Below are 17,060 nucleotides of genomic sequence, written 5' to 3' on the forward strand. Positions count from 1 at the left end.
GCTGTGATAGGCTTGTGGGAATAGAACGAAGTTATTGGTTTAGCTGGGGAGTGACGTCCCCGATCACTTATTGAGAGGAGAGAGAGTAGTAACATAGAAATAGTCAATTAAGTGTAAAGACGGTCTTCCTGGTTGAACTTGCGCTGAGCTTCATTTGACAAATATCCAATTGTTATATTTTGTAATGTTATTATATATTATTCTTAAAATAGTTTTCTATCTCTGTTTTTTTATTTTTTTGTTTTACTTTTATGTACAGTATGCACCACGACACCAAGTCAAAGTGATTCTGATATTGTAGATACTGTTTGATTCACATTAGTTCATCTATGCACACACATTTTAACATAACATTTTTGTCTGAGTTGCCAATGGAGGAGTTTCTCTCCCACACGCCCCCCCATAATATGTCCTCTTTAAAGGAAGATATCCGTTGATTTAATAGATAGATTTCCATCTTGTGAAGAAAATATCAGATTTGCCCACACATCTTCCCCCTTACTTATGTCTCTTGCTGTCTTTGATGCATCCACAGGAGTTAAAGGGCCAGATGTCCCAGCTCCGACCCCTCCTCTCTGTGGTGGAGCAGTACAGATTGGACCTGCAGACGCTGACCACCCTGCGGATGGAGCTCTACAACCTGTCAATCATCATGACATCCATCCAGGAGGAGATCGGAGCGTACGACTATGAGGAGCTTCAGCAGAGGGTTTTACTGCTGGAGACCAGGCTCCACAGCTGCATGAACAAACTCGGTACGTGAAGTAAAAAGTAGGGGTGCGCAAAAAATCGCGATTCTATCTCTGCCGATTCAGAAATTCCAAGAATCTATTCACATTTTTCAGTCTTGCCGCAACGCTGTTTTCAATTTTTTTCTGCGGCATGAGCTCCTTAATGTCCCGCTACATCGCGGATCGTTTTGAATCGCGAATCGATTGTGAATGGAATCGTGACCCAAAGAAGTTGAATCGAATCGCGAGATTTCCTGAATCGTGCACCCCTAGTAAAAAGAGTCAGAAATACTCCATAATGCACAGAAAAGTATCACTTATTCTGCCTTCAAAATGATGGTTGTATTGGTAATTCAAGTAGGTGAAATGTCTGGTATTTGATTGGGGCACGCCATAGATTATACACTCACTGGACGATGAGCTTATTTTCCCAAGCAACACTCAGCCTTTTCAAATAGTAATATAATCCATTTCGGGTCTCTGGAGGGAGCTTTTTAAAAATCTAAAAAAGGGGCAGAAAACAGCGTTCTGATATAGGGCAGGGAAGTTTGAAATGTGTTAACAGGAAGGCGAACTCGGGCCATGCTTGTTACGTTCCTTTTTTTTTTCTGAACGTCCGCATTCTTCATCAAACTTTTACCTCTTTCTCCACTCATGTTTTTTCTCTCTTAGGATTTTTGGGTAAGGAAACACATTTCTTCCACAGTTTATAGTTGGGGCGCATACATATTTTATTTGAATGGACTTTACTTTTATAAGTACATGGAGTTGAGAATGGTGGCAGGTGATGGCTGTCTTCTTAACAAGTTGGCAAGGAGGCTTTCAAAGGCAAAATCACTCACTCCAGAGTAGAAAATATGAACACACTTTAATAATCTGAGCATTCAAGAATTCATTTATTACCGTTTAACAACTGTTTACATCCCTGCATATATATTTGTAATCCTATTTATATGCTTATACATATATATAGTACATTTTATACATTCATATTTAAATTCAATAATGTTACTTTAAAGAGGCCATATTATGCTCATTTTCAGGTATTATTATTATTATTGTATTTTGTGTCTCTCCTGTGACATGTCTCCCTGCTTTAATGTCCAAAAAGCTCTTTATTTTTCTCATACTGCCTGTGCTGCAGCACCTCTTTTCACTCTCTGTCTGAAACCAGAGCCCAGTCTGCTTTGATTGGTTAGCTGAGCGGCTCTGTTGTGATTGGTCAACCGCTTAGAGATGTCCCGCCCCTTACCTATCGTGTACAATGTGTTGGAGTGATAGCAAATAGATGCACAAGTGTTACAAAGTGATGTCATCATGTTGTGGAAGTAAACAAAATAGACCAACGGAGGCTTTTCAGGCAGCGGGGGGGGAGAGAAACTCCCTCTGAACTTTGAGATTTTAGCCTTTGCTAAAACATGCACAAAATCTATATAACACACTAGAGGAAATGGAAAACCCCCAAAAAGAATCAAAGGGCCTCTTTAATGTATATTCAGCATTTGTTAACTACATATATATAAAACCTGATGTTTTTGGATCTTATTGTCTGTTATGTGGATCCTTTATTAACAGGTTGTGGTCGACTGACTGCAGTTAGTATCCCAATCACCGTTAGAGCCTCGGGGTCCCGCTTCGGCTCCTGGATGACTGACGCCATGATTCCCAGCTCTGACAGCAGGGTAGGTCCTCTGTGTGTGTGTGTGTGTGTGTGTGTGTGTGTGTGTGTGTGTGTGTGTGTGTGTGTGTGTGTGTGTGTGTGTGTGTGTGTGTGTGTGTGTGTGTGTGTGTGTGTGTGTGTGTGTGTGTGTGTGTGTGTGTGTGTGTGTGTGTGTGTGTGTGTGTGTGTGTGTGTGTGTGTGTGTGTGTGTGTGTATCTGTGCTTGATTCACTACAAGAAACCCAGGTGTAATGTATGTGGTTATTAAGCTGTCTTTCTTTATGTATTTTCTGTCTTACTGCCTTACTTCCAACGTGACTTCTGTGTGCACTTTGTCTTCACTCGCTACAAGCTTCACCCATTTTCTCCACTCACACACACACACACACACACACACACACACACACACACACACACACACACACACACACACACACACACACACACACACACACACACTCACACTCACACTCACACTCACACACACACACACACACTGTGCAGCCGGTGCGTATTAAGCTAGTTGTCAAGGCGACTGTCTCCCAGTTGCCAGGTGTGATTTATTTCGCCATGGTGACCCTTGCCTGTTCCCTATTAGAGCTTCTCCCTTGTGATGCAATGGAGCTGTCCACAGCGGCAGCTTCCCAGTTACTGCCTTCTGTTTCCCAGTTACTCGTGACACTTTTACTGTAATGGGTTGGGGCTCCTTCCTGCTCCCAGTGTCTCTTTGCATATTTGTCCCTAGAATAGGAAACTGAATGAGAAAAGTAAAGCTCTTTTTGAACATTAAAGTATGTAAACATGTCATAGTAGAGGCACAAAATTCAAAAATGAACCTGAAAATGATCATAACAGGGCCCTTTTACCTGTTAAACCCCATCCGCCCGCCGGCGTGGGGAAAAACCAACACATTCTCACTCCCAACTCGGCCTATGTTGACGTTATGTCAGGGTCCCTGTTGTCACTTTCCAACGCAAGGGGAGGGGCTTTAGCGTCGAGTTTCAACTATCAGGGAGTCCCATTGACTTACCTCCCTGAACGTTGGTAATAGACGAGTTGGGATCGCGGCGAAATAGATCCATTCTCACAGCGTTTATCAACTTTTTTCTAACTCAATATCAAGCCACACTTATTGTTTTTACTTCTTTATTCTAATTGAATAATGTAGGACTTTTGTTGCCGTCAGTTATGGGGAGAGTAGGGGCTCAGAAAACTGAAATCTGTATCCGTGGAGCCCTTACGTTACGTCCGCGGAGCCGTTATGTTAAGCCCCCGCTGATTGGTCCAAATTGACCAATCCACGGACTTCCTCACACACACACTCAGTGCAAGCAGCTCTGCTGATCTCTCCTCCCTGGCTGCAGGCTGATAACTGACAGTTGGGATCGCGGCAAAATTCTCTCTGCAGACCCATTCTCACAGCGTTTATCAACCTTTTTCTTACTCAATATCAAGCCACACTTATTGTTTTTACTTCGGCCGTGACTTTGTGTGTGCTCAGGGTGAGTTTGGCTGTGTTTCGCTGTGTATCGCTAAACAAGGAAACAACACCTCCACGGAGCGTAGCGCGATTCACAACGTCCCGACCAATCAGAGTACACTGTGCTCACGGGGGGGTGGGGGCTGGAGCTACTGGAGCTACAACGAGCCGTTAAAGGCAGAGAGTGAAATTCAGTGAATACACGTAGTTTACAGAGATGCTGTATGAGAAACCAAAGTGAGTTTGGAAAATTGCACAATATAAATCTATTCTAGTAGACCTCAACAATGGAATTATGATCAGTGGAAATGGCTATGACATGGGACCTTTAAGGAAAAATTGATATATCTTTGGAATGATTTCATTCCTATTAAAGTTGCTCAATGCAGACATAAACAGAAAAGGTCTCTGCAATGAGCGAAACATTTTAATTTCCGATAACATATTTTCTCCCTCGACAAATCCAGATATAATCCAAACAGTGATGACTGTGAGCACTCTAGCTTCTTACACTTCTTATACCAGCAGGTGATCTTTGATATTTCATAAGGTCATGAGTGCGAGGTATTGAGCATCTAGCAACAAGAAAATACAGTTTTAAATAAAGATATTTTAAGAATAGGATAATTGATAAAGTCATTAAACATTCAATTGATTTGGTGTGACAACCTCTATCTGAACTTTTAAAGCTGTATAAAACTAGAAACACACACACACACACACACACACACACACACACACTCTCACACACACTGTAAGTAAAGTCATCCTCATATATCCTTTGGTATCCATGACTACAGTGTCTGCACTGGGTCCCAGTTTGGCATTTATGAATTCTTCATTAGCTCATCAGTGTGTGTGTGTGTGTGTGCACGCATTGTACTTCACACACACACACACACACACACACACACACACACACACACACACACACACACACACACACACACACACACACACACACACACACACACACACACACACGCATGCACACACCTGTCGCTGTATTTGAGAACAGCTGCTGAGGTGTGGATATGCACTGATCTGTCAAGATGTCTCTGCTGGGGAGGGAGGAAGATGAAGAGAGAGAGAGAGAGAGAGAAGAGAGAGAGAGAGAGAGAGAGAGAGAGAGAGAGAGAGAGAGAGAGAGAGAGAGAGGCGACATCAGGCGACATCAGGAACTTTTGGAGGTGAGAAGCCGGGGCGGCAGACAGGAAAATGAAAGAGGGGGTGGACAGAAAGAAAGAAGAATAAACAAAGAGAGGGGGAAGATGGGGGAAGGTTGATCAAAGGAGCAATAGTCGGGACAGACAAGATGTTATGAAAGACGCATGGGAGGGAGAGGAAGAACAGGTTATAGTAGGCATTAAAGATCGGTTTGTTTTCTTATGGTCATTGGTTGCTGTTATGGTTCTTGTTCTTCTCTAGACTGATCGTGAATCACTCCCTTCCTACATTAACTTTACCGTAACAGATGAAGGACATTCAAAGTTCTTCCTCTGTTTAAATTATGCATGAAGATGTATAATGCAAGGATTAAAACGTACATTACATGGATATTATGTTTAAACATGTGCATACTTCCCCATTTCCATGTTTAACTAGCTAACGCGCTACGTGTTTGGTTAGCAGGTACGGTGGCATTGCAACGGCCCAGAACACTTTCATTAGGAGAAACCTGCTGCAGTTTCAAAAGTGATGCAAATATAAAAAGACAAAAGTGCCAAAACACACAAACAAATAGAGAAACATTCACCGCCGTGAGAAAGCATGTGTAGCATTTAATAAAAACAAAACATAACGCTGCAAGAAGAAGCTCAAGTTGGATGAAGTGTTTTGGCACCTTTTTATGTTTACGTGGTTTATGAAACGACTTCTCTCAATGATTATAATGTGTTTGCACCTTTCAGCCACCGTACCTACTAACCAATCACGCTGCTTGATGCACAGATCGGCACAGCAAATTGTTGAGATTTGGCAGGAGTGTGCGTTGGCTTCTCATAACTTCAGTGTGACAAAGTAATCTAGCAGGATTGGACGTTTTCATTTGAAAATCCAACAAAGTGTGCTGCCATTTTATGCCATGAACAAGGCAACGCAAGTTTATCTATATAGCACCTTTCAACACAGGGTAATTCAAAGTGTTTAAAAAAAATAAAAGACATTTAGAAAATGGCATTTAAAAACAGTCGCTTTTTAAAAAAGAAACAGTCATATCGCACCGAGACATGATAATACCGGTCACTACTACTACGACTATTAGAAGCTCTCCCTGCCTGCCAGTAGCTTTGCCGATACCTGTGTTGATAGGTAATAGAGTAAGAGCGGTGAGTCAGCTTCGAAACAGGAAGCGTTCAAACATTTGTGTGAATTTATCAAATTTAGCAGTGATTCCATGCCAGCCACAGATTGTCAAAAAAGATCTGATTGATAAGTATGTTTAACAAACTTAAACTAGCTTTATTAAATGTCAGGTCTTGGAACACACAAGTTTAAGGCCGTATGATGTTCTTAAACTGCTAAGAAGGTAGAAGCATTTTTCTATATTCATGCAACAATTGTCAGCTATGGTCACATCTGTGCACTTGAGAACATGAGGGGGAAGGAAGGAAAGGGGGAAAATAACAATGTGTTACAATCTCTGAAACTAAACTGCGACTTCAAGAAACGGGAAAGAAATCCTTTTCACTCTCTAGCACGCACCGTTCGTTGTACAATCATCATCTGGGAATTGTTTATACAAAGCAAATGGTGCATTCAAATGCGAGACGATTACGGCTGCCAGACAAAACAAAAGGGCTCCAGTTCTTTTGAAACATTATTTTAAAGGGAAATAAAAGCAGAGAAAGCTTCATCGGATGAGCCGGTGAAGCACGGGGGAAGAAATTGGTTTGAACAAATATTATTTAGAGAAAGGAGAGAGAGCAATCAGTCTGTCTCATTGTCAAACCTCCAGCTAAGGCTCATTTAAGCACTGTGTCCATGAAGGCTCTCAGAATCACTGCAATCAGTTGCCTTTGTCAGAAAGTCTCCAATTCAATGTGCATTTTAAATATTGCGTCTCCAAATTAAGTGCAATTCAAAACATGGTGCTGCCACTGCAGGAGAGATTAGATCTTCTTTGACACACACAAGAAAAAGGACAGATCCTGTTCATCGGCTCTCTGTTTTCTACCTACGTACTTTTCTCTGTTTGCAGAGGAAATAACGAGCGTCTTTTATTACCGACAATGCTCTCTGATCTTTTCTTTCATCTATTTCACCTCTGGAGTAATTAATCCACCGTGCTGTCGACACACAATTTCCCTCCCATCTTGTTTCTGCCCCCTCCAGTCTTCCACTTCTCAGTTTGTTTCTCCGGAGATCCTTGACGGGGGAAAGAAAGTTCCATATTGCAGATTTTATAAGCTCCAGCAAACAAGTCTTAGCTAATTCATGTTGACTCCATATGGCTTGATAACTATTGACTTGATGCCTACTAAGGTCCCCGGATCTTTCTTTGTTACAGCCAAGCTAACATAGGACGTTCAGTGTTCTGAGTGAGTCAGGAGCCCAAGATACGATTGTATAGACATATTCTCTACAGTTAAAAACATTCAAAATATAAATCTAGTACACAAGCATGTGCTAACAACATTTTTTAAGCAGTGTTGCTGCTGTAGGAAGTCCAAAAAAACAGAACCGCGCCCCTCTTTCCGTTAATTTGAACAATTATCATAAGCAAGGCAAGTTTATTTATATAGCACCTTTCAACACAGGGCAATTCAAAGTACTTTACAAAAATTAAAGGCATTAAAATGTAACGGAGGTGATCTTTGGGGGCATAGATCTCGGCCTCCGTTACGAATTGTGTAGCTTTGTTGGTGGCGAAATGTATGTAGTGTGTGCATCTGTCTGTGTTTTAGGTTGTCTGTCTCTGTTTGCTGGTTTTATGTTGAAAAGTGTTCCCCTTCCCCCATGTCTGTGGCTGTTGATTGTGTTCACCTGGTGCCCTGTGTTGTCTCCTCCCCCCCCCACCTGTGTCTAATTTCTGATTAGTGTGTGTGTGTATTCAGGCTCTGTTTCCCTGTCTGTTAGGGGGCTGGTAGTGTGTGTGAGATCCTTGTGGTGGCTGGTGACTGTGTTCACGTGGGCAGCAGATTGAGGCTGTGTCGTGTGTTTATGATGTAATAAATGCCCACACCGGGTTGTATTTTGGACGTTCTGCCTCTGCCTCCTTGCTTGGTCGTGCTGCTCAATTGTCGGCGTTACAATTGAAAATGGCATTTAAAAACAGTTATTAAAAAGAAAAGATAATAAAAGAAACATTACAAGAAAAAAATACATGGATAAAAGTTACAGTGCAGTTTAAGTTGTTAATAGTTCAATTAAAAGCAGCGGCAAAGCAAAAAGAAAAGTCTTCAGCCTGGATTTAAAAGTAGTAAGAGTTGCAGCGGACCTGCAGGTTTCTGGGAGTTTGTTCCAGATATTTGGAGCATAATAACTGAACGCTGCTTCTCCATGTTTAGTTCTGACTCTGGGGACAGAAAGCTGACCCGTCCCTGAAGACCTGAGAGATCTGGATGGTTCATAATTTAGCAGGAAGTCAGAAATGTATTTTGGGCCTAAACCATTCAGTGCTTTATAAACCAGCAGCAGTATTTTGAAATCTATTCTTTGACACACAGGAAGAAAGTGTCAAGACTTCAGAACAGGAGTGATGTGATCCACTCTCTTAGTGTCAGTGAGGACTCGAGCAGCAGCGTTCTGAATCAGCTGCAGCTTTCTAATAGATTTGTTAGTGAGACCTGTGAAGACACCATTGCAGTAGTCCAGTCTACTGAAGATAAAAGCATGGACACGTTTTTCCAAATCCTGCTGTGACATTAGTCTTTTAATCCTAGATATATTCTTTAGGTGATAGTAGGCTGATTTAGTAACTGTTTTAATGTGACTGTTGAAACTCAGGTCAGAGTCCATGACTAAACCAAGGGCAAACACATAGTACCAGCAGTTGAAGGGAGATGGCGTTTGTGATGGTGATTACGGTGAAATTGCATCAGAAAATGTGGTTTTAAGTTGCAGTAGAATATCTATCAACTGAAAATGTCACCTCCCCGCTCTCTGTTCATACAAAACCACAAGCTAGCAGGCGAATGCAGTCAGGTTAAACCCCACTAACTCTGTCACAAGCTCCAGTGCATGCCCTCCACCAATAATAGGAGAAAATACCACATTATAAATAAAAAACACCTTTGATATGGCTCCTACATGCAGTTAGCCATTCTTGATGAGCTACATTTTGCACACACAAAAACAACAGCTCCCTGAATATCCAAATCATTAAGATTAGATTAAATATATATAAATATGAACAAAGCCATAGTGAAGGAAATATATTTCTATAGAGTATATCTACTGAATACACAATATAAATATACAGAATTGAAGGCAGTGTACATTATGATACTGCAGGCCCGCTTATCACAATATCAGCAAGTTAGCTACCCAACAAAGAAATAGTTGAATATCCAGGTTAGAAACACTAGACAGTGGATGTGTCATGGCTATTTCTAATTTAATCTGTACTCTCACGTGAATATGCTGCGCTCCTTAGTGTTAGAAGTAAAGCTGCTGATGAAATGACTTCCTTAAATATGCGTAAGCTGGCTAGCTGAAACACATTTCCTTTCTTTTTTTAGCTTGCAGAAAGCAATTTCAGAAAGCACAGACCTCTAAACTCTTCTGAAATTGAGCATCACTCACTTCGCTCTCTTTTGCACGTCTTACAAAATCTACTGTATTTCCAATGTTGATATTTATGTTCTTTATGAATTGTCATTTTTTGTGTGTGTAGATGCTTATGTAAAGCGCTTTGAATTGCCTTTACAGTAAGTCTAAAATGTGCTACATAAATAAACATACCTCACCTCACTAAAGTCCAATGCACTTGTATGTACACAGCATGTGTAGAAATCAAAATCCTGACATACGTGCTGTGCCTAGTAACAGTTGCTAAGCTATGATTAGACAACCGCTGTTCAGGTGAGTAGTTTAGCTTACCACCTTTTACTGTAAATGTCTTTTTCGTTTGCCGTCATTATTAAGGTGTGAGGTTAAAGTAGCAGCCTATTCATACATTAAAGGTCTCAGATACATAAAAAACATGTCTCTGAAGTGTTTGGATCCAAATACCAAACAGATCATTGCAGCATCCCATAATCCCCTCTGTTTCAGCCCTGTTTCCAAATTACTGGTTCTCTGTCTGTTACTTTCGATGAAAATAAGGAGCCCCTCCCCACGCCCCTCTGAGAGAGATTTGGTTAAAAAGAACACAATGGTGCTCTAGGAGGAGATTCAGGTGATAAGGGGGGGGGGGGGGGGGGGTTACCTTGGTTGGTGATTGGCTAATGGTTACACAAGACAAAACATCGTTATGACATCACAAAGTGGCCAAAATCTGATCAGCTCATTTTCAGACAGGTTTTTATAGAAATGGATCAGGACAAAAAGAGAGATAATCTTTTTTCCTGAAACTTTCAGAGTCTCTTTCCACAGAGGGGACACATGTTGATGTAGAAGAGTCATGAAAAAGTGGATTTTGCAGAGTAGCTGACCTTTAAAGCTTGGTTTTGCCTCCTGCACTGCACAGTTAAAGCTTCTCCACCTTCCTCCATCAGGTGTGGTCGATGGACGGCTACTATAAGGGCAGGCGTGTGTTGGAGTACAGAACCATGGGGGACTTCACAAAGGGGCAGAACTTTGTGCAGCATCTGTTGCCTCACCCCTGGGCAGGAACCGGACACGTGGTGTACAACGGGTCCCTCTTCTACAACAAACACCAGAGCAACATCCTGGTAAGAGAGTGGCTGGAATAAAAATACAGCAACAAGCTTTGGGAAGATCTTCCCTCTCCCCGTAACTTTTGGTCACAACGGTTTCAAATCAGCATCTCTTGGAGAAAAGATAATATACAATAACTTGAATAAAACCCAAAAAATCTTTAATCGTGTTCATTTCCTCTACACCTCTTTTTGTGTTAAAATCTGTTGTTTATAAGATGCCTGCTTTTTGCAGCAGTCCCTATAAATATATAAAACGTAACAATCAAATTCACACGTTTACCGTTTTCTAGACTAGACACGGGTTCATGATCCTAAGTAAAAAAAAACGAGGTAACCACGAAGTTGTTAACATATGAATGATGATATTAAATAAAATGAAATCTTGTTTTGAGCCTTTTACTTGTTAACTGTTTGTAAACAGCGTGTTTCATGACGGTCAGGTAGGGCCGGGGGTGAAGTCAGGACCGATGCAGACTCGCTCTTGGAGGGTTTGATAACCCACTCCCCACTTGTTGGTTTGGAAAACTTGGAATTAGTGATGTGTCGGTCGCGAACAAGCCGATTCTTTTGAACGGCTCTTTGGTGGGAACGAGAGGAACCGAGAGCCGTACTTTTTATCATTCAATCGTTGGTCCGCACTCACTGCCTGCCAAAATCCACTCACCTTTTAAAAAGCTTGACTTTGTTCCCCAAACGTATTCTGCGAAGACCCGCCCCCACTCTGATTGGTAGGTTTCAGCACGTGGAGTGAGACGGGGTGGGTCTTAACGGAATACGCGCGAGAGAGAAGTCATAACAAGTGGTACAGGACAGGTAGACGACGTGTTTTCCAGATGGAAAATGAGCCAAACGCGAAAACGCAGCAGCATTTGGATTCACTGCAACCAAAATCCAGGCGGTGATGAAGCGCACCATTTGTAAAGACAAAAATATCCTTTAAAGCAGGGTCAACCAATAATCTCCATCGCCACTTAATTATCATTATGACTGGTGATTATTGCGCAGATAAACCTAGTAACCCCGCCCCCTTTCAAAAAACGGCTCTTTTGAGCGGCTCTTTTGAAAGGAACGGAGTCATAAGATCCGGCCTCCCTTCAAAGGCCATAATTCCCATCACTACTTGGAATGTGGCAGACCCTACTGCGAACGCACCAACAGAGTGATGTGGTGTAGGGTTCGGTTTAATATTGGGGCACCCATCAGTTGGCCACCAGTCGATCAGTGTTCTTAATCCGATTTCTTTGTACCGGTTACATTTAAAAAACATGAGCCCAAACAAAGTTATTTGACACTGCAGCACAGACAGTGATGTCACGTGTGTTGTTTTACACGTATGTTGCATCTGATTGCTTCTGGCAAAGTTACATATGTTAGATAACAATTTCATTTTCAGTCCGATTGTATTTGTCCTAAGATCTCTAAGGTTTGTGAGAGAACTTCCTGTTACTTGTAAGTTAGTTAATGTTTTATTGTAAACATGCAGTACAATTGAATATTCCTTGTGAAACGTTAAAGAAAAATATGTGTGTGCTGTCAGTTACAGTCTTTGCAGTCTCAACTAATTATACTGTTTTTGTTTTTGTTTTTTCATGAACCCAGGGGAATGTCTGCATGTCCTGCTGTAGGTTATCCTAATTCGAGCAAGCAGCGCTGATGGTGCAGTACCAAAAACTGTCCAACCAATGACACTTTATGTTTGATCCTCTTGGTTTTTTTTCTGAAAGAAAGAAAAGTCATCAAGTCAGCCTTTAAAAAAAAAAGGAGAAATCTGAATCGGCTAAGAAGAAGTGCAACGGGTGCATCTTAAAGGGGGAGTAACAGTTTGATAAAGACCAGAGTGATAAACGTGTCTCTCTTCCCAGGTTCAGTACCATTTCCGCTCCCGCAGTGTGTTGCTCCAGCGCAGCCTGAGTGGAGCGGGATACAACAACACCTTCCCCTACAGCTGGGGGGGGTCCTCCGACATCGACCTCATGGCCGACGAGATGGGGCTGTGGGCCGTCTACACCTCCATCCCCAACGCTGGGAACATCATGGTACAGTCCGCTCACACAAAGAACATAAAGATGTGTTTTCACTCTGTTTGGAAAAAGGTATATTTATCCTGGTATAATTGATAATAAATCTAAACCTCATGACACGTTGTTTTACCCTTCAAAAGTGATAGACTGCTGCGCTAATAAATCATAAATCGTGTGTGTGTGTGTGTGTGTGTGTGTGTGTGTGTGTGTGTGTGTGTGTGTGTGTGTGTGTGTGTGTGTGTGTGTGTGTGTGTGTGTGTGTGTGTGTGTGTGTGTGTGTGTGTGTGTGTGTGTGTGTGTGTGTGTGTGTGTGTGTGTGTGTGATTTAATCTAAAGATTGATGGAAAGGCTTAACTAAAATGCAAACAATTCATCTAGGAAGTGAAACGTCTTGCGTTCACCAACATGATAAACAAAATGCAACTCATCCGTTTCAAATAACAAATTACACCCCAAAGAAAAATAATGAACGGAAGGCTGAACATGAGGGATGAAACCCCCTGAACTCCCCCACCCCCCCCTTTGGAGCTAACGCACCAGCACTGAGAATGGTTCGGCTTATTTGAAGCTGGTGTACCTGCAGGATTATTACAGATTTGAATATGTATCCTCTTGGTTGGTTTCACTTATTGTAAGTCGCTTTGAATAGAAGCATCATGTAAATGTTACGTTTAGAGTGCTCTGAAGAGATTACATTTACAGGTTCAACAGGTACTATATAACCTGACTGACACTTGTTAAAGCCCTCCTCCAAACAGCCATTGTGCAGTCATAAGCTTTCATCCAGAATTTCTCATATATTTGGACAGAATTCAGCAAAAGGAAACAGGAAGTGAACCTTTCAGACGCATTATGTGGTTTTCACTGGGTCTGTTACCATTTGTTTCATTTGACATTTATCAATGCGGCAACTTTTCCTTCCTAGCCTAGTGTGACACTTTTATAAACACATATTTAGTTTTTTATGATAATGTACATGAAAACAGCAAGTTGTGGACGTATCCCTTTTTCTAATTCAATGTATCTGAAGTTAATTGGAGGTTATTCAGATCACCTGTTGTGCGAGACGTGGGGAATGGCTTCTAATTAGCAATTAGAAACAGCTGGGTGCACTTCCCCTCTCAGCCAATCAGAGAGTGACGAGGCCCTTTCACAGCTTAGCAGAGGAGGAGAGGTGCACACCCAGGAGGTTCTGATGCTTCCTTGGTTTAATGCACACTTCATTTCAGCAAATATTGTCAGCCAGACACTTTTAGACTTCTTAGCTCCTTCACTTTTTTCTCAATGAGGGTGATTTTAAGCTTTCAGTAACCTTGCTAAAATTAAATTATCTGCATCAAGACAGACTTTAGTCAAATGTTTGCACGACTGTATGCTCAAACGGCAGCCTAATGCCTGCGGGATTTAATTTTTGGTTTATTAATTATCAAAACACAAATGAATAACTATGAAGGAGAGGCATTTGTTTTTTAAGTAAAGAGGAATTTTGCTATCTTTTTTTATTTGTATTATCAAGAGAACTTGTTTTCATTGTAAAGGCCAATCTGTGAATAATCTCAGCGAAGTTGAAGTTTCTTTAAATAATATAGATTTTAACTGAATGTTGTTGGGAACTGGTGAACTGGTTTATTCCCAATAAGTTATCACTGACAAGCCTTTGTAGCCAACTGATAAGGTGTTTTTTTGTTTGTACTCTCTGGTTGACAAAATATCTAATGACACCACTTTTTTTGAACATATCCCTGGCATTTTTTAACACAACGACCAACAATCTGGACAGACGTGTGCTAAAAGAGATATACAGTTTATGCACTAAGATATTATTCGCCAATATGTCAGCCTGGTAAGGACCTTATTGGATTAATGACAATTATTCACAGTCCATCCATGGAGGCAACACAGCTGGGCACACAAAAGGCCATTCCTCAGTCAATTCAACAAACATTGTGAAAACAGAACATTGTTCAGAGCTCTGCAATGGGATGTTGACGTTTATAACCTAAGCTAACCGTTTTATGATTTTTACATTTTATTTTAGGCGCCTTTCACGACACCCAAGGACACCGTACAATTGGTTTAAAAAAAAGAAAATGCCAAGAGGCAACAGAACATGTTAAAAACACAAACAGGAAATCATGGAGGAGACAATCACAAATGAAACATATAATGGGGAGCACTACAGTGAGTAGGCATATTTGAACAGGTGGGTTTTTAATTGGGATTTAAATATGGTGATTGTGTCTGACTGTGGGATGCGCGGGGGGAGGGAGTTCCAGAGTCTGGGAGCAGTGCAGCTAAAAGCCCGAGCACCCATGGTGACGAGGCGTGGGGTGGGGACGGTTAGCAGACCAGCAGAGGAGTAGCGGAGGGAGTGAGTGGGGGTGTACTCCTGAAGAATGATGATCTTATATCTGACCCTCCTCTCTGTGTGCAGGTGAGTCGTCTGGACTCTAACTCCCTGGAAGTCCTCCGCAGCTGGGACACGGGGTTTCCTAAGCGCAGCGCAGGGGAGTCCTTCATGATCTGCGGCACGCTGTACGTCACCAACTCCCACCTGGCCGGGGCCAAGGTTCACTTCGCCTACCACACCAACACCTCCTCGTACGAGTACACCGACATCCCGTTCCACAACCAGTACTCTCACATCAGCATGATGGACTACAACCCCCGAGAGAGAGCGCTGTACACCTGGAACAACGGACACCAGGTGCTGTACAACGTCACGCTGTTTCACGTCATCAGGAGCGACGGATAGATCGACATGGTGGAGAAAAAAGAGGGTACTCAAGACACACACATACACACACACATGCACACACTCATGTCAACAAGAAATAGAGTACCGTCTGAGTTTGAAGGCCTTCTGGACCGAGAGAGCTAACTGAGCTAATAACAAGACACTAAACACAGTTTTCAGACACGTGCCCAAAGGTCACGGACAGGACTATTCATCACGGTGAGAGAAGAAAATGAACTGCTTCTGCTACAGGGGACGCTGAAAAAAAGAAGACAGTTTAAGCTCATCCATATTCTGTTGCGTTTTATTCCATTTGTGTCTCAAGAAGTGACGTTGAGGTCAAATCGTCGAGAGGAAAAAAATTAAAAAGGACCTCGAGCTCTGGCGACGGACTGGAGGGAGATATTCTGGGTCTGTGATGTGGTCGTGGACGTGTTCAGTCAGCATGGTTGTTCATTCAATAAACATTACTGTCAAACTTTACAAGCTGTGGTCTCCTCTGTTTTAAAGCAGGTACAGTTAAAGGGTGACGCAAACCATTCGTTTTGTCCATGTTTTAAACACAAAATGTAAAAGAAAACACAACAAAACCATGACTCATCAAATATTAAAATCATTGTGAATGACCCTCTAGAATTGTATGTTGTTGAGTGAATTCTCTTATTTTGCTGTGTTTGCAAAGTTTCTGTGCAACCTTTACAATAACGCACTGACTAGGTGATCACGAGCGAGGATCAAAAATCAAAAGCGTCTGTCATGGAAACGTCTGGAGCGCGGAGTCGAAACACAATGAGACACGGGGGAGCTGGAACTCGATGGCAAACACTGAAGATTGATTTGAATTTACAGCCGGAGAATTGAGAAAGACATTTGCTGCAGCCACAAGGTGACCCGAACCAATTCTGAAGATCTCTCCCCCAGTCCCATGTATTTAGCTGGTTCTGAGGGAATAATCAACATTGTGCATAACAAGATTAAACTATAGGCAAAGCACTATTAGGCCTCTATCAGCTGATGCCAACATGCAGGAGACCAAACACTGAGAGCTCAGCACCGCCTGTGCTCAGCGAGGGCACTGAAACAGATAAACTCAAAGTTATGGGCATATAGGAAAACATTTCCTCAACAGCGTCTAATACAAAGATTGCTACATGAAAAAAATAAAAATAGTTCAGCAAAACAGCTTTGAATGGGATCCTTCTCATCGTGCCTTTATATCAACCTGGTTGTCTCACTTCTTGTGCGCATATGTGTGAAAATAGACAGAATGGTGTGTTCATATTTCAAGTTATGGAGATTATTTATCTTGCCGAGACACAACCAAGAATGAAAAGATGATGCAGAGAGACTGAGAGAACTTTCTTATTTCCACGAATAATAATACAAACCGGGAAATTTGCAACTGGGTCAATTTGATTTATACAGGTAGGTATATTTATATTGATTTATGTAGTCCTGGGCTTGCACTGTACTATGAGTCTCCCTTTCTGCTTAACTTACAAAATAATGTCCACATTATTCTTTTCTCATGTCTGAAGGTACGTTCTTGGATTTGGTTACTGATACCTTTTATAAGCAGCTAATAAGTAATTGTGTTCGAAATAAGT

General features: G+C 41.7%; 1 protein-coding gene across 2 annotated transcripts in view; it reads left to right on the forward strand.

Moving 5' to 3' along the window:
• The window catches only part of LOC307036186 (noelin-2-like), a 34,327-nt gene extending 18,388 nt beyond the window's left edge, over positions 1-15,939 (forward strand). For both annotated transcript variants that reach the window (XM_079676261.1, XM_079676262.1), the window contains 5 exons: positions 536-755; positions 2,307-2,413; positions 10,531-10,707; positions 12,558-12,731; positions 15,151-15,939. In XM_079676261.1, the coding sequence (XP_079532387.1) occupies positions 536-755; positions 2,307-2,413; positions 10,531-10,707; positions 12,558-12,731; positions 15,151-15,471 (999 nt within the window). In that variant the 3' untranslated portion in view covers positions 15,472-15,939. The remainder of the gene's footprint in view (positions 1-535; positions 756-2,306; positions 2,414-10,530; positions 10,708-12,557; positions 12,732-15,150) is intronic.
• The last annotated feature ends 1,121 nt before the right edge of the window (positions 15,940-17,060 follow it).

Source organism: Notothenia rossii, assembly GCF_949606895.1.
Source record: "Notothenia rossii genome assembly, chromosome: 1".
Taxonomy (NCBI): Eukaryota; Metazoa; Chordata; class Actinopteri; order Perciformes; family Nototheniidae; genus Notothenia; species Notothenia rossii.